The sequence below is a fragment of the Corvus brachyrhynchos genome, unplaced genomic scaffold (assembly GCF_000691975.1).
Source record: "Corvus brachyrhynchos isolate BGI_N302 unplaced genomic scaffold, ASM69197v1 scaffold33, whole genome shotgun sequence".
Lineage (NCBI taxonomy): Eukaryota > Metazoa > Chordata > Aves > Passeriformes > Corvidae > Corvus > Corvus brachyrhynchos.
In genome coordinates, this window is record NW_008237254.1 from 80,020 (window position 1) to 104,418 (window position 24,399).

Below are 24,399 nucleotides of genomic sequence, written 5' to 3' on the forward strand. Positions count from 1 at the left end.
GGCTGCGAGCGGAACTGCACCCGAGGGGAAAGGGCCCGACAGCCGAGAAGGCTGGCACTCGCTTTCTGTTTGTTGTTACTGCCATACTTATTGTTATATATACTAGTAAAGAACTGTTACTCCGTTTTGTCATACCTTCACCTGAAAGCCCCTTAATTTCAAAATTATAGTAATTCAGAGGGAAGGGGGTTACATTTTCCATTCCAAGGGAGGCTCCTGCCTTCCTTAGCAGACACCTGTCTTTCAAACCAAGACAGTTATTATAAAAATCACAAAACTGTAGGATCACAGAACCCTTTGGGTCGAAAAATACCTTTAAGATCAAGTCCAATCCTTAACCTAGCACTGCCAAGTCCATCACTAAACCATGTCCCCAAGCGTCACATATACACACCTTCTGAATCCTTCCAGGGGATAGTAATTCTACAACTGCCCTGATCAGCCTGTTCCAGGGCTTGACAACCCTTTCTGCGAAGGATTTTCCCTCATATCCAATCTAATCCTCCTCCCTTGGTGCAACTTGAGTGAGTGTCCTCTTGTCCCATCACTTGTTACATGGAAGAAGAGACCTCTTCTGGCTACCATCTCCTTTCAGGCATCTGCAGAGAGTGATGAGATTGTCCCTGAGCCTCCTTTTCTCCAGGCTGAGTCCCACCAGCTCCCTCAGGCGTTTCTCATCAGACTTGCGCTCCAGACCCTTCCCCAGCTCCATTTCCCTTCTCTGTATTCACTGCCGCACCTCAGTATCTTGCTTACTGTGAGGAGCCCAGAACTGAACCTACAACTCAAGATGTGGCCTCACCAGTCCTGAGTACAGGTGATGGTCACTGCCCTGGTCCTGCTGACCACACTACTGCTGACGAAAGCCAGGATGACATTGGTCTTTTTGGCCCCCAGGGCCCACACTGGCTCATGTTCAGCCATTGCTGACTAGCACCCCAGGTCCTTTCTGCTGAGCAGCTTTCCAGCCACTGCCCCAACCTGTAGCACTGCAGGGGTTGTTGTGAACCAAGTGCAGGAACCATCACTTGTCCTTGTGGAATCTCATACCATCGGCCTCACTCACTCAGCCTCTCCAGATCTCTCTGCAGAGCCCCCTACCCTCTGGCAGATCAACACTCCCAGCCATGAGGCAAACACAGGCACTTTCTAATAGTGCTTTGCTACAATATCTAGAGTTGTTATGTCCAAGGCAACTGTGTTCAAGAAATACTCCATGGTGCATATTTTGGCTGAAAGTGATCATACACGGCCTCATCTAAGATTTTAGCACTGCAATACCCATTAGCAAGAGACATACCTTACAGGACTTTTTCATGTTAATTACCGCTGCATCTGCAGCAGCTACTATATAAAAAAGTATTGAGATTAAAAAAATAAATCTCTTTGGTCACTTTTCCAAAAACTTAGAAATCTCATAGCGGAAGTTTACGAACAGTTATGATTGCTTTTAAACAACAAAACAAAAATCCTTACATTTTGCCTTCATGGGGATCTTCTTCTCTTCCCTATGAGAAAATTAACATATCAAGTGAATGACAACAGTACAACTCAATTTCAAAAAAAAAAAAGCCGTAAGTTAAGACCTTCTGTAGAAAAAAATTACATTTAGAAGTCTGAGGCATTTTTTAACCAGAGGGCTTACTGCGGCTCTATGAAAAGTTTTCCTCTTCTTCATTCATTAGGTGAAAATTCAGCAAAAATACGTTATTTCTGATGATTACTTCTGTCATGATCCAAGTTCTTTAGAGGTGGTAACTTCCTAAAATCTCAACTTTCCTAAGGTTAAATTACCACTGACCTATCAGTCTATAGATCAATAGTCTAGTACTGCCATTTCAATTTAGCTATTCACATCCTGACACAGGTCTATGAAAAGCATCTCAAGTAACATTGCTATTAGCAAAACATATATACTGTGTAAGACGGTATTATTAAAAAATCTATTTTTTTCCTTTTTTCCCTCTCACCAATAAATTTTGAACCCAAATTTCATCCTTGAATAAAGACCTACCACAATGCAAAATTACATTCTGTTGAGGTAGTGAACATTTCATGGCAATTGCAAGAAAGAAATGCAATTTAATGATTCTTCACCAGGACAGTTGATTTTAGCGAAGTGCCTAGTAAATTTACAGCACCATTTATTTGTACTTCACTTTAGACAACACATGAATAAGCATTTTTTTGATAATGAATTAGGCTTAAAGGTTTGTTTTAGTTTTAGAACTAGTAGATCAAATTACTAGGTTTAGAAAAGTACATAATTAGAAAACAAGCAATTAAATATCACTAGTTTTTGTTCAATAATATTTTATCAAAAAATCCCGTTCATTTAAGAAATTTGAATACAAAAACTACTTACCACTTCCTCTACCAGGTCTTCCACAATAAGACCTTGTTCATCTGTCCGTAGGTTTGTAACCCACATCCAGCCATCTTCCAATTCATTATGGACAATAAACATGTCTCCTTTAAGGAAACTGAAGAGGGTTACAGCAAGATTTAAATCAGACATACGATCATAATATAAATTTTAATGAACACAATGAATTCTTGAGTATATTTACCATAAAATATTTGGGAAAACCTATTTGTGAAAAATGCAGGAATTGATATTCCAAGCACATGTGTATTTTTCCTCACAGTTAAGGATATACAAGTTTTTATACTTCTCAATTACATCTAGTATCTAACACATACTTCAGTGCTGTCAACTTCAAAGTGTGCTGATGTATAAAACAAAAATAACACAGCAATACTAAAATACCGTAATATTGTTCTTTTATCAAGAGAGATCAAATATGAAATAGAAGAAAAATAACCCTTAGTAGGCTATAAGAAAATAATATTCCTTTCATTGAAAGATTATCTTGCATAATATAAGTTGTTTGATGCCATGAAGATTTTTTGCCTTTTCTTTTATACCCCTGTTATATACCTTTTTTACAACTTCTGTATCCTTAGTGCTTTTTCCCTATGTTCTTGGCTTGTTTGTCAAGCTGACAGACTAAACATTTTAGAAGCTTCATAGTTAGGGATCAGTGTGCCCCAGACCCCAGGGTCCTCTCTAGAACACATTCTGTAAACTAAGATAGAACCATCCAGGGGAAGGCTCTGGAAGAGGGCTCACTTGAGCCTCTCATTGGGGAATTTTTGATAAATATGCTAATTAGTAAAACCCATAATGTTATACCAGATCTTTTGGAGGGGTCCATTGTGGTGTGCATGTCGGTTTGACCTGGACATGTGCACCTAAGGATCCTTAAAATAAATACCAAGGTAAAATCCCTTTTCCCCTTCTACCCGTGTTTGGCTCTTGATTTTAAGACCAGGAAAAGGCATCAGTTGAATACCTATTCATTATGTTCTCACATCTGAAGACAAGTGATACAAAGAGAATACAGAGCAGTTACCAGAGATGCAATGCAGTTAGGTAGAGGAAAAGCGTAAGAAGCATTAACATTCAGAATCAGAGAATCACAATCAATTAAGTTGGAAAAGACCTCTGAGATTATTGAGCCTATGACCAAATACCACATGTCAGCCAGACAACAGCACTAAGTGCGACATCCAGTCTTTCCTTAAACACCTTCAGAGACAGTAATTCCACCACCTCCATGGGCAGCACTTCAATGTCTAATCACCCTGTCTGTGAAAACTTTCCCCCTATGTCCAACCTAAAGCTGCCCTTGAGTCTTAAGGAGAGTTTAAGATTATGTCCTCTCATCCTGCCACTGGTTGTCTGGCAGAAGAGACTGAACCCTACCTGGCTACACGCTTCCTTCAGGGAGTTGTAGTGAACAAAGAGATCTCCCTTGACACTCCTTTTCTCCAGGCTGAGGCCCCACAGCTCCCTCAGCCACTCCTAATAGGGCTTGTACTCCAGACACTTTAGCAGTTCCATTACCCTTCTCTGGACACAGACCAGGACCTCAATGGCCTTCCTGAATTGAGTGGCCTAGAAGTGGACATAGTACACAAGGTGTGGCCTCACCAGTGCTGAGTACAGGGGAAGAATCACTTTCTTAGTCCTACTGGCTACACTACTGCTCATCCAAGACAGGACGCCATTGACTCTCTTGGCTGTCTGGGCACAGCTGGCTCCATCTTCAGCTGCTGCTGACCAGCACCCCCAGGTCCTTTTCCATTGGGCAGCTTTCCAGCCACTCTTCCTCCAGTCTGTAGCTCTGCAGAGGGTTACTGTGGCCAAAGTGCAGGACCCAGCACCTGGTCTAAGGGAGTTTTCATTCCTGGTATACTAGTGTAAGTTACTCCTTAAACGTTATGGGCACAAACTCAGGTCATATGAAAACCTTTCACTGCAGCACAGAATTTTCAATGATATTTCATGATGCATCAGGGTACAGCAAAAACAATAAAGCACTGAAGCTCATTAACTACTATTTCCATTCAAAATTTCATAGCAAATGTCTATGGTGTGGCTCTCATCTGAAGTAGGCTAACAGAAAAAACAAAAAGCAACAAACCACTATTGAAAACCAGGAATAAATTCAACTGCTATTCAACTTTAACAGGTGACAGACAACAAGAGCACCCTCCATCACTGTATAGTTACTGAATGGAAAACAAGCTGAAATTAACTCAGTAACACTTCAAACTTGCTCAATATTAACTATGATATTAAAATTCTAAGTCAAGATTCTCTGAAATACGCAACGTCTTCAAGAGCATATTAATTCAATCTAGAACAAACTGAGAATTTTGGTCTCAGCTATGCCATGAACAGAACTATTTTAGCCATGTAGACCTCAAAACCTCAGCTCTATCCTAAGAGGAAGAAAAGGTTTAATTGCTTACTTTTTGTTATGATAGCAAAACAACAAAATGCTATTTCCTCTTAAGCTGATAGGTACAATAAGGCACATAAAGAACTCAATTTTTTTTTTTATTCTTACACATAGCAGGAAGCCTTAGTTGCAATGTGCCATTACAGAGCCCCTTCCCAGTCCAACCCTCACTAAAACACATAATTACAGAAACAAATATCCTCCTATCATCCTTTAAAGGATCAGACTAGACTGTGAGTCTTGGAATAAATTTCCACCCAAATGAGGATATAAAGCTCTAATATCATTCTCTACATTTTAAAATAATAGTCCTAAACCTAAGAAAATTCCCAATTCATCTGGTATATTACAGCAACTTACAAAACCTGTCTCATTATAGAGATTAGAAATCACCACAAATCACTTTCAAATCCTCCTAACTTTTTATCTGGAAACAAAAACTATCTCAAGAAAGCAGTATCAATTCCAAGTTACCAGAAAATGGTCTTCTATTGAAAGACTCACTTCTTCCATTCTTGAATTTTTAAGTAGTCAAGGCTCATTTTCTCTATTAATCTGAATTGCTTCCCTTAGCTATACATCTACTAATAGTTTTGTTGCAGTTCATGAAAAAGGCCTAGCTCATTTCTTTCGCACACTCAGATAAGGCATTTCCATATAGGATTCTTTGACACATGAATTTTTCCTTTGGGTAAAAATCTATGGCTTTATAAAACATACTTCAAAATTATAACATTACTAATTTTAATTCTATGTACCTAATGTACCTTCCCTTACAATCAATACAAACAACTATAATAACAACAAAAAGTCTTATTTCCAACAGAAGAACAGAGAGGTATCACCCTTTAATCTGTGTCAAGTTTAAGATGCAACTGGAAGGTATTTGCATATGTACACCTACTTAAATTATCACTATTTATAAATACTCTTGAGAATTTCACAGCTACTACCATCATTCAAACATACCTTATTTCATCAGTTTCTGGTACTTTGGTGTAAGGCAGAATTGCTCGAACTCTCCTTCTGTCTTCCACAGGCTACAGTTTAAAAGAGAGCAATGGTTTTTTTCTCTATACTCTATACTGTATACTGTAGAATCCTTCTCCCCAGCACTATGCAATAGCTGGGGCAAAGAACTGGTTAACATCACTTATATCCACCTTGCCAGTTTTATATTTTCAAAGCTCAAAATCACTCACTGCAAGCTAGAAACATGTAATTAGTTGGTTAAGAGAGCACTTATTTTAAACTTTTTTTCACTTAGAGCAGAAGGAATGTCCAGAATTTTAACATTCAGAAACATCTTTATTCAGGTTTTGAGGTTTGTTACAGGGAATTTTGCAGTGTTCTGTTTCATTTTTAATTACTTTATTGTTTTAAGGATGGGCACGTGAAAGAAACCTTGCTTATCTTTAAGGATGCATATTTGAAACCATTGTGAGATATGCAAAATGTCACAGAACAGTGACGATTACATTACAACTGTGCTCTTTATTAGCCAACAACTCAGTATTTTCTCGTTTGTCTACTTAAAATAATGTTACTACATTATGAGATAACTGCAATACCTCTATCTTCCTCATTATATATTTTCATTAAACAGCAACTTTTTAATCATTACTTTGTATCAATAAAATTGCATTTTTATACTCCTTATACTTCCACATATGCCTATACAAAGCTACAGGAAACTTTCTAAAATACTTTTCCCAACAAAAATGATGAATAGTGATTAAAGTTACAAACTTTAAGTAAATTAGTCTTCAGAATTTTTTTTTTTTTACTTACCTCTGGAGGTGCTACTGGAAATAAGAGCTTTTCCCCTTTTAGCAAGCAGGACACATGACTGTAATAACCAATCAGGTCTGAGAGTGAAGCAAAGCGACGCCCACCAATGTAATAGTCTCCACACATGGCAATAATCCTGTTAATAAAAAAAAAACCAAAAACTTCACATTCGATTTTTTTTTTGCTACCTATTTTTTTTAAAGAAAAGCAGATTAGGATCATGTTTTATTCTTAAAACAGTGCCTATATTCAGCAAAATGCAGTATTACAGGCTCTCTATAAACATGTAAATAAACCTAATGAATATTTCATCCAAAAAATTCATATATGTATCGTATGATCCACCAGTTCTTTATCTAAAGAAAGTGCTGATTCACAGAAAAACACAGTACACTTGTCAGAACTAAATGAAATCAAAAGAAAAAAAAAAGTAAATGTGAACATCCTGGAAAACTGAAATAATGCACTAGTACAGAACAGCATTATTACATTATTACTGTATCATGCACAACATGCATCTTTTATAATAGGCATAAATTTAACAAAGTAGCAAAGTACCTTAACAAAAACTTCCTACATTCAAGACTACACAATTAAGAAAACAAACACCATCAACACTTAGTCATTTTGTTACAGATAGTTTAGCATCCATATTAAAAGTTAAGAGATTTACCTTGGAATAATCAAAGTATCTCCTTAAACTCAATTAAAAAATTTGGTATCTAATGAAAAAAGCTTACATAATCATTTCAGCAGTTAAACAAAACAAAGACTTCTTACAAAACTGTTTATTTTTTTAAGGTTTGTGTTTTTTCTTAAAGAGCTTCTTTAATGCATTAATTTGAATTAAATTGTTTCTCCCAAAAAGTAATGTAAAATACATACAAAGATGAATCTTCAGAGATTAAATCTGAATTAAATGCTCATAAGCATATAGCACTGCAAGAGGAGTCAAAAAACAATGCTCAGGAGATACGCTAGATCCTTTGGCATATTTTCTGTTAAGATTCCTTCATAAATTATCCAATGGATAATAGAGTCTAAATGAAATATAGTGTTTCAGATTGTTATTTCATCAAGCTTAAATGAAACATTTCTTTGGAACACTGAGTTAGCAAATACAGAAAGACTTCTGTAATCACAGAGAACTCCAAAGGAAAAGATTAAAAATAAATATTTTCTCTCAATATATATTGTATCACTCTGACTCACCAAAAAAGGTAACATTTAAGTGAAAAAAAATTTAATTTTGACACAATCATATGCTGCGTGAACATGTATGTCTGTTTACAACTTTCAAAGGACAGGAAAAGTACACAAAGAAAGATTCTTTAAGCATTGAAAATTTTTTAAGGACCCTTTTCTTGGGGAATTGGAAATAATTAGATTATTTTCTACCTGAGATACCAGAGACATTTTTATGGCGTGCATGAACCAACACTGAATTGTCTGACACTGGCTTCAAAAGGAGAAGTTATTACAGATAACCCAAAACTTCAAAACAACACTAGAAAGTAAGTTTTAGAACAGTTTGCTTTTCTGCTACTGCTACACAGAAGCCAATTCCCAAATGAGTACGAGTACAGCTGAAAGCTGAAATTGATAGTTCAGATGGCAAAATGCAAATATGAGGTACTATTTGTGTGTCATACTGTCTGCATTTACAACAACTATGCCTTCATTCCAATGGTACGTCAAGACCTCTGAATCACACTTCCACCACAGAGCAAATACAACCAAAAGTTGCCTACATTTGCAAACCATGTGTACAGTGGATCATAAGCTGGTATTCTGGATAATTCCCACTTTCAGAAGTTGAAGAATTTGCTTTGGATTTGTTTGTTACCATCAAGACAGCTGACAAAGATTTTTTTTTTTAATGCTGAAGAAACATTTGCTTTCCTGTTTTGTAAAGAGGAACATTAAACTACAGCACTCCACTTACGACTGTTCAAGCTTTTCTCAAAATACATCTCATTTACACCAACGAATAACTGAACTTACTAATGCACACTATATGACAATGGTAAAGTAATCCTAGTTGCAACTCGGGATGAAGAGCTACTTGTACTTAGAACAACTAATTCTAACACATGCTGAAAGCTGTTTCCAGCAAGCCGTTTGATTACTAAACATATGAGCTCTTTGCAGTCTTTGGTTTGTGTTTGGTTTTGGTGGCTTTTTGTTTGTTTGGGGGTTTTTTTGTTTGTTTTGGGGGGCTGTTTGTTTGTTTTGGTGGTTTTTTTCCCCTCAAAATGAAGGAAGCAACCAGATTTGCTAGCACTTTAACTGTGCTAACTACAATGACTACTATGGAACAGACACAAAACAATCTCCTTGACTGACTAATGAAACCTGCATGGGGCTTTAAGTCTATCCAAATCACTTTAGGCAAGCTTCTCTATCCAGATATCCCTCACACTTTTGTTCTTCATCCGATAAAGTAACTTTCAAGCAGCATGTTTTAAAACAACTAAACACAAGTAAGAAGCTGTACCATGAAAGCATGGAGCAAGAGTCAAAAATACTGCATTGTAATACAATCATTGTTTCTGCTCTACTGCGTTCTGAAACAAAAAAAAAAATAGATCACAGTATACAAAATAAAACACTTAACTCTCACCTAAAATGATTGACATTTGTTTTACTAAGGAATGAAAGCACAAATGAACCTGGTCTCCGATCACTCTCTCGAATAAGGTAACTTCCAGGTTTTCCTGCTTGTCGAAGACGTTCTTCTGCAATTGTTCTGTCAAGTTTTCCATGATACCACCTGAAACAAAAGAGTAAAAATGGGTGTCCTTAGAACTTAAGGGTTTTGTTTATTCTCACAAAACAGACCTATGAAATAAAGAAAATCTTTCTGTCATAACCAATATAACTCCAAAGCTTTGTTTCAAAGCTATCAAATTGTTACAAGTTCAACCTCCTAGTTTACTTATTTCCAATAAACAGTATTTTTAACACAGCAGTTTTTCAGACAACCTGCTTTTCCCAAGGAACAACCCTAAGAGGCAGAGGCTCTATACATATCATCAGTTTTTATCTCCTCCCTAATTTGTTTACTTTAAATAAACAGAAACAGAGCTGACTCACCTGACTTAAAAGATTCTTGTATTTTAAGCCTACACAGGCGTCAGCTCAGGCTGGGTATTTCAGAAGCACAAACAGAGAAGTGAATTGTATCAGGCTGTTCCTCAGCTGACAGAGATGCTGCTGCAGCAAAACCAGTAAAGAACTGGACAGCAGTCACCAGGCCACCATCCAGCCCCAAAACCACCTTTCCTAATCCCAACGTGCACCCTTTCAATCAAAAGGGAGTGCCGATGCATGGCAAATCACAGACGGCAAAATCTGACAAAGGAACATTTTAATCTACGGCTACCATTCAAGCATTCAACCACCTTATCTCAGTTTATTTACACGGCCTTTATCAGAACACATGTTCTACTCCAAATGATCAAGTACAACTTTCTTTTTTTTTAAATGAAGAGCAGTTTTCAAAGACAGCCACTGTTCTCATTACCTTCACCAAGCCACAGCATATTCCAGAGCTATATATTGCAATAATTCAGTAGCTCTTCCACCTAACTTTGCTTGATTAAACCTTTAGTTTTTACACTCAGAAACTGTCAGCTTCAAAACAGCCACTGTTTCAGACAATTTAAATCCTTCACCGTTTCAGATCACGTACCATTAGAACATTTAGTTCTAACAGTTCACAGACATTTGGCAAGATTCATAAACATGCAATTTAGAAAAGATAATGTAAATGACGTCTTGAACTAATAGATGCAAAAATATCAAATATTTCACAGCATAGTTTCAAAAAAAATTTAAAAAATTAAAAAGCTGAGCTGTTAATAAAAATCTGAACAGAAACGATTTTTTTCTACAAAATGGAAACAAAAGCTTTGAGAGCTTTTATCAGAACAAAAACTAGATCGACTAAACCAATAAACACCATTTCACCAGTAGGAGCAGTACAAGCATAGATATTGTTTAACCTGGCAAAACTGGGTGCTTGCTAATATTGCTCCCCTTTGCTTCTCTTCCTCATCCTGATCAAAACAAGTTAAACCAGTAGAAGCCCTGTTGTATCTGCACAATGTTTAAAATTTGACACTGATGCAGGCCTAGTTATATTAGCAAGATCCTGTGTCATTCTATTCCAGAGCAAAGCAGCCTCATGTACAGAAACCTGTCGCTCAAGAACAGTTCACAAAGAAGTGGATCACACCTTCCCTACCAGGAGGGTCCTTTAGGAATTGAAACAAAATCAAGACTGTTGATTTTGAAGTAACTAGGATGAAATATTCTGTGTGTCAGTGTGCACAGCACAGCTGAAACTTGAATGAGTTTGTTGCCAACACATCACAACTTTCCTTTGCTTTCCTGGATAGACTGACTTTCATGAAGTATAGAACTCCCCAGAAACCCAAGAAACTTTCCAGATGAAGAAACCAACATTCCATTTCATGAAATCTATTTTAGACTAGTAATAGGTTCACTGAGCTTTTATTTGTTCCTATTTAACACCCACTTGAGGAAAATAATATTAATTCTATTGAGAGACACACTGCATTACAATGCCAAACTTAAAGAAAGGCACAATTTCAAAATGGAGAAGGTGGGAGTCTTAATAAGAATGCAAATTACCAATAAAAAATTTACAGAGTAAGCAGAAAGGCAGGATCATATGCAGATAAAAGAACTCATTTTTCTGTAAGGGACCAGGATTTCTAATAACAACAGCACAAACTTAGGTGCTCCAATTTTCAGTCCAGAATCTTCAAACAAAAAAGGCACCCTCCTTGCTGGTGACAGCAATATATATATTGGTATATCCCACATACTAGAGATCACATTCTCTAACACTGAATAGCCTATATATATATTTTGTCCCACTCAACAGTTTTATATCAATCATGACTGAAGACATTTATTACCTGGTAACGCACTTAAGAAAAGGTTTGTTTTCTGAAATAAAAATATTAAGTTAATTTCTGAGTGCAATTAAATTCAGTGTCACTGAGCCCATATATAAAATGTTAACTTCTGATAGAAAAAAATCATTGTATTTTACAGCTCACTCTGCATTAGTGTAATGTACCAAATTACTCTACAGTAGTAGCCACAGAAATTCATATTAATACTAACTTCAATACAAACAACAGTAAAGCAGTCAATATTGAGCAATGATAAGAGAAAACTGCTCAAGTGGTATCCTCAGGAAACCTCTGTAGATTGCACTCATCTTTTAAAAAACAGGATACACACTTAAGTGCAAACTAGTATGAGACCATTAAAGTATGCAAAATGGTTGTCAAGAAATAACTGCATTTTTCCCAGAGAGCAGAGGTTCATCAATAGATAAAAACAGATTGTTCAAGCAATATACCATCTAGGAGCACTGAAAGACATCACTGTCAGAAGTGCGTGCCTAATAACTCATCCTGCTCTCACCAGTTTTCAGTATTACACTTGGCAACTTTCCGTCATTATCTTCAAGGACTTTGATAGCAAACAGTAAAGACTGTTTTACAAAACTGCAGTACTCAATCTGATCTAAGGATATCAAGTGCTCAGTTAAGGAGTGACATTATATATTTTCTTAATATTTCTCCTAAATGGTTGGGGTTTTTTTTCCTGCCTTGAAATACATCCATAGGTCAATTTTTCTGTGAATATTGACTAATCTAACAAGTACTAACGAAAGCTTTTGAGATCTCTTATGCTGTATTATCAAAGATAGATCCATCCAATAGTCAATGCTATCCAAACAAAGTACACCAGAAATGAGTAAACTACAGAGCTAGCCATACTCCCAATTTCATCAGACAATAGTGTGCAGAAAAGGATATAAACAGGCTACCAAAATTTCTGAAATTAAATAAAGTAAGCCCCAGATCCTTTGGTTCTAAGCTTCAATCAGGTATCTGAGCGAAGCCTGATATCAGTATTTCTGCAAAAATACATCACAAGAAACCATCTCTCCCTCTGAGTTTTCTAAGTCAAGATCTACAACTTCAGTATTTTGCAATCAAAACATCTTCAAGTTTAATGTTTTCAGTCAGAAGCAACACTAACCTTAGAGATTCTTAATGAACGCAAAAAGAATTACTATTTATGGCATAGTTTAAGGCTCGTGAAAGGAACTAAGGTTTGGATAGAAAAGTATCACACTAAAAACCTGCCTAGCTGTTCATACGTAAGAAGTTGCCAGGTGACTGTGACTTACAAATGCCTGCACTCAAAACTCTAACTCACTACCACTTAGACGTACATCTTCCATCATTGGCGAAGACAAGGTCCCTATAATTTTTAGTCAGTCACCTCTGCTTGTTTGTCTCATCCTACCTAGGAACACTTCTGTATTTCTAACATTACCTTTGCATGTTTTTAAATGCTGACAACCCACTACTTTCACTGTGTTTTGAGCAAGCATAATTCAATGACATTCTGAATCACAGCTAGGGCTTTAACAATACAGTTGCTGCTATAACACACATTCAAAGAGAGTAAGTAGCCTTGCAAAAATATGTTACGAAATGATTCAGGTGGTTGTTTCTGTGACCACTTGTTTAACTTGCCTGCTTTAAGAAATTTGTGTAATTGTTCTTTATTTTGCTCCTAAGAGAATACCAATAAAAGGCTTCTGTGTTTCGGAAACCAGTCAAAATTGTGCATGAAAATACTCCCATCTGCCAGTGTAAATCAAAAGCAGCATCTTCAAAACTCCAACCCTATCTATCAAAATTTAATTACAGTAAGAAGACAGAACAAAGACACAGCATCACAAAGAGCTCCTATATCCATACAAGTAACATAGAGGTGTGCACAAGAATGGTGCCCATACCACTCCACACTGAGTGGCTCACAACCATAAGTCAAGTTATGAACCTCACTGCAGTCAGAGCTGTCACCTCTGGTCCGTAGGCAAACAAGAGATCCCTGTATTTTTCCATGCTCCATGAAAGATGCTGGCTATCACACCCCCAGTCACACCAGCCCCATTAAGCCCAGAAAGCCCTTTCTACTGTGAGAAGGAATGCAGTTACACTGCATCCCTTTAACCAGTTCACAGTACAGATATATGGCTTCTGGCCCCCAACATGGCCCCAACACCACAAGGCCCATGAAAGGAATAAACCACTCACAAAGAGGTAGCAGATGGTGAATTTACCATATGGAAGGAGGCAGCTGCTATTGCACCTGGAAGCATGTCACATTGTACAACCAAATCCTTCTATTTACATATTTCCTTTTTACATGTGGCAAAACCAAATATGAAGCTTTGCTGCTCCACTAAAAGACTCTGCTCTTCCAGTACACTGCAATTTTTGCTTAGGAACACAGTAGGTAAGGGAGAAGAGAGTGCAAGAGGAAGTGCTGAAGGGAAGTAAAAGTGAGTTTCAGCAACTTAGTACAAATATAGATGTTGATAACATCTGTAGACCTCTCTATTTCTATCTAGAAAAAGCTATGATGCACAGGAAAAACAGTCATCAAATGCCACATGCACTTCACTCAAGGCTCTTCTCAGCCAAACCATGGTGCTTCAAGCCTGTAGTAACAGCGGAGAACTTGTGGAATCATGGTCAGACTCTGCCTTAGTGCCTTTCACACATTAGAGATTCTTGTTACCACCTCAGACTACGAGCTCTGTTTCAATTAGAGGCAAAAGAGAGCAAAGACTACTTTGAAGTGCAAAAATCCTCAATCTCAAAAGACACACAAAAATCTCAAGGAGTTTCATGAAGACAAAGGAGAAAAATTACCCAACAAAATATTCTGAATTATTATTTTTGTCTTCATATTCTGTTAACCTCAACCATCCTCCTCTCAAGCCTTCCATGTGAAGATTGTCTTGGGGGTGGATCACCGTGATGAGGATATCCCACCATCATCACCTGTGGTCATTTGATCACTGCAGTCATTTGTGCCAAGAATTGTCACTGTTTCCTCCTGGGTCCCCCACAGTTCAGGGGATACCACAAGAGGTGTAAGCTCGGCCTGGGATCCTGTGAGGCATGAGGGCAGGACTGTCCTTTCCTTAGGCAATCGAGGAGAGGAGCCACAGGGGTAACAGTGAGTGTGGTTGGCCTAGGATATTGCTACCTCATCATTTTCGGCAGTGTGACCAAAACCCGCCTGCTTGCTTCCCTGATTCCTTGCTGCAAGGGAGCCCAGACCCAATGCCTGAGTGCTGGCTGAGGCCAGGGCCATCATCACCTGGGAAGGTCCCACTCTTGTATCAGAGTGCCCCTGCTGGCCACAGGAGCGCGGTACTGCACCTTGCCTGCTTCACCGGAGCCCACTGGCACCCTCTGTCGGCTACAAGGCAGTCACTACAGCTCTTGCATCACCAGAGTTATCAGTGCCCCTGCCGGTTGTGGTCGTAACTACACCACAAGGGAAAAGTGCTTAACGGGCGAGAAAACTTCAGGGGGTTTTTTTGTTTGTTTGTTCTGAGACATATATATATATATATATATGTATGTATAGCTCATATATATACTTCCTAGTAATGTTATTCCTTTTCCCATATTTTGGCCTGGAAGCCTCGTCATTTTTGAAGTCACAATAATTTGGAAGGAATGGTTGTTTTTCCATTGCAGGAAGGTTTCCACCCTGATTATTTTTCTGGCAGATATTCTCCTCAGCAGATTTTAAACCAAGACAAGATTCAATGCTCCTATTCACTGCTGAGTTTCATTTCAGTGTTAATAGTTTCTCCCAGTCTAAACAGCACTCTTGGTTTTACTACTTTTATCCAGATTCTGCCTTTTATGATGACTTCATTCCCCCTCTCTGTCTTATCTGTAGGCTCTGATACTGCCTTTATGCACATAATTTGTAGCAATTAAACTAAATTAAATTTCAGTTAGATTTTACTACATTCATCTCCTTCCATCTTATTAGTCATTATTCAGTAGTTACCAACTTTTCACCAAGTCTTTGTGGTTCTCCACATCACAAAACTTTGCTATCAGAAAAAGATCTCCAAATATACTACAATGGATGCACCTTTAAAATCAGCAGCTGAAATTAACTTCTAGCCAAGTAAGTGTTCTTTGTGTCATGTGCATGACATTGAGTGTTACATACTGTTCTAAGAACATGAGGGAGAGATTTTCATCCCTTTTGCTTTCCTAGGCATTTTTCTAAGAGGCACTCAAGCATACCCATGTATGCCTAACAAAGACTCATTCTGCTTTTCTCATTTTTTTGTTCCAAAAATCCCTCAAAAATAGCACAGGGAAGACTGACTGAACTGTGCTGCACTACAAGACTGAGAACCACCAACTAACATGGAAAGTCACTACCACAAGCACTCTTTGGCACACTATCTTTGTCTAACTGTGGGACTTGCACACCTCCACAAGAAAGCCATTAAAACTCTCTCAGCAGTTTATGTCAGGTCTGAGCTAGAACTAAATAGATCAACTGAAAACCTCAGTATGTCTTGACAAAGAGACTATGAAAACATGAAATAGCAAAATAAGCATATAGTAAAAAGAATAACACAAATAATTTCCAAAAGGACAGAAAGGCTCTAAAAGTTTCAACAGCCGTAGCAAACAATGCCATAATTTTCAAAGAGACACAGGTGTGACAAGAGCATAATATCCAACACTGAAAAGAAGGCTGCCTATCTCATTTTCCCAAAAACCACCAATAAGCAAGAGAAATACAGCTAAACTTGATGAAAAATAGCTCTTGAAACAGCTGGCATTTTTCTTACTAAAGAGTCAGATTAGGCAATGAATTCTGGAACTCATTAAAGGCCTTAGCAAGAAACTTTCCATTTATACACGCTAGGTATCTGTGCCCTCTGGTGAAAAATACACCTTTTTCTGTTAGAACTGAGTTATTACTTCTGAAACAAAGTTAATAAGGCTACATAAATGAGCAGATACTCTTGACAATAACTAAGGAATTTCTAAGATGTTGCTCAGTTTGTCCACCATAGGAATAAAGACATTTCTCTAGCATCCTTTTTGTTTTAAGGAACAGAAGTAACAAAAATATCCACAGATGCTTAGAAAGCATAAAAATCTACACAAGAAAAAAACTGAGGAAAAAATGTGCTTTGAATAGGACAATGCAAGCAATTCCTTAGTGTTTGGTATTATGTAAATATCCAACCTTGAATCTGGTAACATCTCAAATGCTAACTCTATTAACATATGGCAATATTGAGAAGAAACTGACTTAATGATTACTCTTATATTTTATAAATAGAAAATATAATACAATATATATATAAAATAACCATACAAAGCCTCATGGGCCATAAACAGAATTTCCTTTATATGGCTAAATATTTACATAGAGATATATAATTTTACAGAAAGCAAGAAGTTAACTCAATAACAATAAAAAAGAAGATGAAAATTTCAGAGAAACACCTTAACACAAATCTACACATAATTACCATATGATTCCTGAGTCGACTATCAAAAGTTGGCTAAACCTAGATGGTGATCATCCCACTCCACCCAGCTGTGAGGCTGCAGCTGGAGTACTGTGTCCAGTTCTGCTCCACACAATTCAAGAAAGATGTGAACAGACTGGAGAGGATCCAAAGGAGGGACACTAAGACGAAGAAAAGGCTGAAGAACCTGTCTCATGAGGAATGAATGAGCTAGGCCCCTCCTCTCTGAAGAAAAGGCTATGGGGCATCTCATCACCATGTTCCAGTAGTTAAAAATCATTCACTGAAACAACCTCCCTCAGTAGGAAGAAAAACCTCACTGGAGGTTTTCAAGATGTGACTGGACAGGTTGCAAGATAATCTCAGTTATACTCCCTTTGCCCCAAAAGGCTGGGACATAAGAACTTCGAGCGTCTGTCCCAATCTGGGCTGTTTTATGGTTCTATGATTCTATATATTCCAACCCTCATGAAACTTTATATTCACAAAAAACTGCAAACTTGAGGATGAACAACTAATGCTATTTCAGTTTAGCAAAAAACAGAACACCAACCAAAAAAAATTGATATGGTGTGAAGTTGGCCCGAAAAGTAGCTGAAAATACTGAAATTTTAACATGAAAATTACTTTTCTGGGTCTGATATTCGTAAGAATCAGACTGCTAACTTTCCGTAACACACTGTGTACATCAAGTGTCCTGGAAAACGCAATACTCCATTCCCAAAATATGACTGGAGCTTTGAAATTAATCTAGCAACACGGGATACATTAATTAATACATGTAATTATAATAAAAACAAACCCAAGATGGAAAAGCTAGGTATTTGCAGTAAATAATTAAATATTTAAAAGTCACTGTTAGCTACTTTAGAAAAACCTTTTAAAGGCAAACTCCTGAGCTTTCACCAGAGAAATTAAGTTATGTATCTACATAGAAAGTAATTAAATATTTTTTTTGCCAACCTAAAAATTCCTTGTGCTTTCATTACAAATCTTCCCTTTAGCTACTGTCATGACTTTATTCCCAACTAATTACAGTAACAGTTTTCAGCAAATTGGTCCTGTAATGTGGATCCTCACCTATAAATAGTATCTCTATACATATAGATAAAATCACTTGAGTTGAGGTGACCACTGGGGATCATCTAGTTCAACCTTGCCCCCCTCCTGCCCCCAGCTCAGATAGGATCAGCTGTATCTGGTTGCTCAGGGCTGTGTTCCATTGGGTCAGGAATATCTTCAGTGATGGAGACTTCATGACTATTCCGAGCAATCATTGTCACTGTTTGATCACCTTCACCATAAAAAAACCCGAACAAAACAACAAATAAACAAAAACATTATACATACATAAATACATGTTGTATTTAAATGGCAATTCAAGTTTTTCCATTTGTCTCCATTGCCTCTTGCCCTGTCACCTCACACCAGTGAGGTCAGTCTACTATTCTCATCTCAACCCTTCCCATAAGATCTTTATACTCATGTTTAAGACCCACTCAAGCTTCCTCTTCTCCAGGATCAACAGTACCAGCTCCCTCTGCCTCTCTTTATGTGACAGATGATCCAGTCCCTTCATCACCTTGATGGCCTTGCACAGACCTCCCTCAAGTAACTCCATGTCTGTCTTGAACTGGCAAGGCCAGCACTGAATACCCTAGATGAGTCTCACCAGTGCTGAGCAGAGTGGAACGATCATCCCCCTCAAGCTGCTGGCAACACTCCTCCCAATGACGCCCAAGATACTGTCAGCCCTCTTCACCACACAGGCACGCTTCTGGCTTTGTTCACATCCTCACACCCGCATCCTTCTCTGCAGAGCTACTTTCCACCTGTTTAGCCCCACCACATCCTTGGGGTTACTACTCCACAGTGCCAGAGCTTTGTATTTCCTTTTTTTAACTTTTTTTAACTACACAAGATCTCCTGCAGCCCAATTCTCCAGCCTGTCCACATCACTTTGGATGTTAGCACAGCTACCGGGTGTTTTCAGCTACTCCTCTCCCAGTTTTGCATTATCTGTGAACTTGCTAAGGGTGCATGCACCCTGCCCAAGCATCCAGGTCACAGTACTGGCCCCTGGTGGTACCCTAGGGAATACCACCAGTGACTTGCCTCTATCTGGACTCCGAGCTGCTGATTATGCTCTGTTACCAGTCACTCAACCAGTTTTCAATGTACATCATGCCCCTTTACCTAACCTGTACACTGTCAGTTTGTCTGTAAGGAGACTATGGGAGACAGGGTCCAAAGCCTTACTAAAGTTACAGTAAACTCTCTCCCTTTCTCCCCAAGTCAATGACTGTATCACAGAAGGCTCTTAGGTTGGTCAAGCACAATTCTCCCCTTATAAATCCATGCTGAATACTCCTCACCACCTTCAGCACTGAACATGATTTAAAGATAGACCCATTTAATAACAGAAACTTTTTTCTGCTCTATTACTATCCAGAGTGATAGACAAGGTATTTTACACAAAAAACTACTGAAGACTACCTTCAGTCTTTAAATAGCATATAAAAGTCTAAAAAGCGGGTCAAGTATATAAACTCTGTCAAGCACTGGTAACATTTTACTGGTACTGACCAAACTCTGGAGGGGCACTGAGGAATCAACCCTGCAATACTTCTGTGCAGCACAAATACTTAGTTTAAACAAGATGCCTTCTCCTCCCTTCTACTGTGCCTACCAGCAAGACATATAACAAGATGCTTGTTTTGTTTGGGAGAAAGATATGAAAGAAACTGAAAACTGCTACAGGAGTCTTAAGAATTTATGCCTGAATCAAAATATGGAGTGCTATACTTAGGAGACCTAAGCCCTAACTAGAAAATTAGTGTTCCTCTTCCCTCCACAAGCACTAAACACTTAGATAAAAAAAGGGTGAAAAAATACAGCATGATATTACACTTCTTAATGGGGTAGGCTAGTAGATGAACTGCCAAAGTCACACACTGATATTCTGGGAGTCAATCTATGACACAAAATAAAAACTAAATAAAGAGCAGATCAAGAGACTCTAGTTGCTGTTTAAACAAAATGACATTATCTGATGTTAACTAGAAATACTGACTTAATTACTGAAAAGTCCTCCTCAAACTTCTAGCTTCAAATGCTGTCCCACTTCTGGTTTTATTTTTCTGAAGTTTTCATTTACCTACGTAACTAACACACTCAGTTTACTTACTGCTTCACTTCCTGTAGCAGGTAGGTATGATGTTGTTCTGCTGTGCTTAACCACTCATTTAATACAGTACTTCTAACACCACATATCCAGCCAGAAGTGGCCTGGAGTACATTACCCACCAACTTAGAAAAATAAGGTGTTCTCTTCCACACACAACAGGAACTGGTGAACATATTCATTATCTAAAAAAGAAAATATTAAATGCTAACTACATTAACTGCCATACACTAAACCTCATACACTAAAATCTATTAACATCACATTTCATTTTTTTCTAAACAGTACCTAACTGAACACACCAACATTATTTCCTCCCAGTTTCCAGTGCAATAGATTCATTCATTAGTCTGGAAAAGGGTCTTCTGCCATTATTCAGAAAAAAATTCCTTTTCCTGAGTTGCTGTAACAAATACCGCAGAACTCGCAACTTGCCACCTTCACATGAAGATACCAGAACTTCACTCTATGATCAGGTAGAAAAATGTTCTACTTTAACACAATCCATTCTTACCTAATATTCCTCTACCTGTCTTTATCTTCAGTGCTTTTTCTTGTTATTATGTTGCCTCAACAAGCATCAAGAGTGACTGTAAGAATATAGCTGCTTTGTGCAAGATTTGTTTTAGCCAGACAGTATTTTGATGCCCTACTTCATTTTGTGTGGTTCATCATTTTCAGATTTCAACTGATTTCCATTTCAAACTGATAACCACTGCTCAAAAAACACCACACGAAAATGCCAGTTTTGCTGCAATACTGGAACTGCTACGGCCACATTAATGCAACACTAGGATATAAAATAATTTTGTCAACTAAGATTTTAAATCAAATACATAACTGAATCAGCATTCATTCATTAAATCCAAGGGCATTTCCTTACACTATTTGAGCCTCTGTCACTCAGCTCTACAAATGGGACAGAAAGCAAGGGGAAAAATGACCTAAACAAACACAGAGTTGTCCACTTTATTCCTTAGTACCCTGTGCCTCCCACCTAGCACTAAGCTGCAACATAAACACACCACCGCTGTGCTCCAGAAGAATGAAACCTCCCCACAAACTGAATAGACAAGCCTCAAGTTAGTTTCACTCCAGATCAAAGATTTTAAAAATCAACCCTACTGGGGGATTTTGAGTTTGTGAATAAAGAGAAGGTGTTGCACGCTAATATCCTCCCACTGCTTGAATATTAAAGAATACGCACTAAGAGCAGACATATTCCCCAAACCTCCTTGAACAAACTATATTTACAACATCCTGATGGGAAATGCAGAACCTGCATCTGCTTAATTTCCCATCTCTTCATATTAGTTACTGTGAAAGCCAGAATGTCAGCTTCACAGTATTTAAAAGCATACTCATGTTTTAAAAAGCAATTGTAACATCTTTACAACCTAAAACTTGGAAGACTATGCAGTCATATTTTGCACGGTTTGTGTTTTGTTTGCTCTGGGTTTGTCTTTTTAACTCGTAAAACAAGCTCAGAGAAGAAGTGATAAAGTTGTGTCTAAGTTTATGCAGAATGTTTTATTTTATACTTAGAAGTCTAATCTAAGATTGGAGCTTGAACCTGGACAAACCAGCAGCAACATTTACCAGATACTTCTCTCTGGAGAGAAGGTAACCACTCAGGAAATCCTACAATGCAATGCATGTCCATGGGAAGGCAAACAAACCTAGTGAATTGTTACTATTATAAAAGAAATAACACATGTGAATTCTTATAGAGGAGAACAGTAATTTTGTATTATGGCAAGGCCAGGAGTGAAGAATACTCTCAAATCTCACATGTACACATCAGATATTGTAAGCAATTAAGACTGGAAAAGCCATGTGACAGAATTGTGGAATTATCGATCAAGCCACCATGCATTCCTCCTATAAAAACTGAATGAACAAGGAGAAAGTGGGACAGGGTGGAGCTGGCAATCATATTTAAACAAATGGAACAGCAATCCTGTAATCACATCCAACTGGAGAAACTTAATACAAGTTTAAACTGAAACATCCATTACTCTTCTCAAAGACTCATATTGGAGCTTCCTGTATATATGATGACAGATTAATACTGATCTCTGGTTTTAGTAATAAATCAATAGCTCAACCCTAGAGAAGCAGATGGTATAACTACAAAGAAAGAGCATTTCCAAAATAAAACAGCAGTACTGAAAAGACCGGATTTACTACTGACATATGCCGATTTTATGACTTAAATGAGAATGATAAAAACTGATGCTGCATAGCAAAAATAAGAGATTAAAGACCGGGAAAAAAGCTTCTAAATCATCAGCCAACTTAAATATTTTATGGAAAAGTCCCACACCAAGGATAAAAATTAAAAAGAAAAGGCGTAAGTATTTGGAAGTACAAACTTCTGAATCAATTTCTAAATGTATTTTACTTCTTGTCTGCTCCAGTATTACATTCTTCAACAGAACATTTAACTACAAAACTATGCCCTGGTCCTGTATAAGGTAAGTAGCATTCTCTGCCAAAACAACATCAGGGCTGAAGTCTTCCCCTAGCCTGTACTCCTTGCCAGAAACCTAACATCCTTTTCTAAAAGTTAACCATGCTGCTTGCACATGGTTACAGTATTGCACCAGACAATGTTTTGACTGCAAAATCCACTCAGAATTGTAGATGTGGTAACAATTAATTTAGTTTTAAAAACTGATTACTCATAAATAATTGCCCTGCTTTCCAAAAATACTGCAAATAAGCTTGATTTTTGGCTTTTTCCTCAGTTCTCTGAGGAACTTAGGTCTGACAGAAGCACTCTGAACTTTTCAGAGAGAAAAACGAGAAAAGCAAAATCCTGTACCTCCTGTGCGTGGCACGCAATCCTGAAGAAGTAACTTTGCTTTTTATGCGCTTCTGTTTCCCAGACTTCTTTCAAAACTGCCTAATCCTATTTCCAACTTACTAGGAACTTCTACAAGTTTAAGACTATTCAAACACTGTCTTCAGAACACAAGGCCTCAATGTTTACAAACTTTCACACAAAGTCTAGAAACCAAAAGATAAAAGGACTGCTAGGAAGCCTGTCAAGGTTAGAGAGACTAATTTAAAAAGAAATCCCATAATGTTACAATTTTATGTCCCACTTAAAATGACAATGGCTCTTGAAATCCTGAAAGTATGTAATGCAGATCTTAACTCTGCCAGTCAAATTATGACAGAATATAAGGAAAGAACTCAAAATTCACGTAAATTTTTAGGTTAACTTTCTGACCTATCCATATATCTCTCTTTAAATACAACTGTATGTTGCCCCCTAAATTATCCACTATACTTACCAGAACTTCAGGAACAACATATTTATATAAATTATACTAATGAAAAAATTTAGGGCTCTGAAACAATTTCATTTTGGAGAGAATATGAAAAGGATATGGAAAAAAAGGTTTATTTTCTGTTCTAATACACATCTTGGAAGTGCTTTGCATAAACCTGCAGATTTTCTACAATAAAATCCAAAGGTTGTGTTTACAGTACTTACTAATTACATGGACTCTATATAACATTATCTGATCTTATATTTCACACAACATAAACATAGAAATTAGTCTGCCTCTAGTGCAAGATTATTTCTATTACCAGCACTGCAAGAATGCAAATTAACCTAATATATGGACAAGCACCATAAAACCTAACTATAAGTTTACAATTTATTCCAAATGCCTCCTCTATCCAAGCATAATCTAAATGAAAACAACTTTAAATTGGCTGAGCAGCAAGGCAGTTAAAACATTTATAAAAATATCCCTCTGTAAAAGCTTTTAAAATTTGAAATTATTTTAATTCATTTTACTTCTATGGTTCAAGACTGTCTGAATTTTTAAAAAGATCAAACATGTGGGCATTACTTTGGCTATGTTTCTATAAAAAATGGAAGAAATAAGTTACCTTTTTTTTTTTCCCAGCAGAAAGCAATGCAATACAAAATGATGATGTAGTATAAGAAGTATTTTATGGTACAGATAGGATTTTTTAATCTATTTAGAGAAACTAAGTTTATGGCTCTACTGAGAAGGCGCTATCAGTCACTGGAAAAGTCTCCCCAACAGGTAGTTTACACCACAGCCGGAACAGCTCACTCTTCCTGGCAGCCTGCAGTATTGCTATGAAAACTTGCAAAAAACTAACTTAAGAGCCTTTTTCCCATG

General features: G+C 37.4%; 1 protein-coding gene across 1 annotated transcript in view; it reads right to left on the reverse strand.

Annotated features, from left to right (window-relative positions):
- The window catches only part of RASA1 (RAS p21 protein activator 1), a 46,560-nt gene extending 33,660 nt beyond the window's left edge, over positions 1–12,900 (reverse strand). The window contains exons 1-6 of the mRNA XM_017730477.1: positions 12,873–12,900; positions 9,226–9,403; positions 6,603–6,738; positions 5,781–5,851; positions 2,366–2,483; positions 1,477–1,508 (exon numbers count right to left, since the gene is read on the reverse strand). Of these exons, the coding sequence (XP_017585966.1) occupies positions 1,477–1,508; positions 2,366–2,483; positions 5,781–5,851; positions 6,603–6,738; positions 9,226–9,403; positions 12,873–12,900 (563 nt within the window). The remainder of the gene's footprint in view (positions 1–1,476; positions 1,509–2,365; positions 2,484–5,780; positions 5,852–6,602; positions 6,739–9,225; positions 9,404–12,872) is intronic.
- Positions 12,901–24,399: the final 11,499 nt, after the last annotated feature.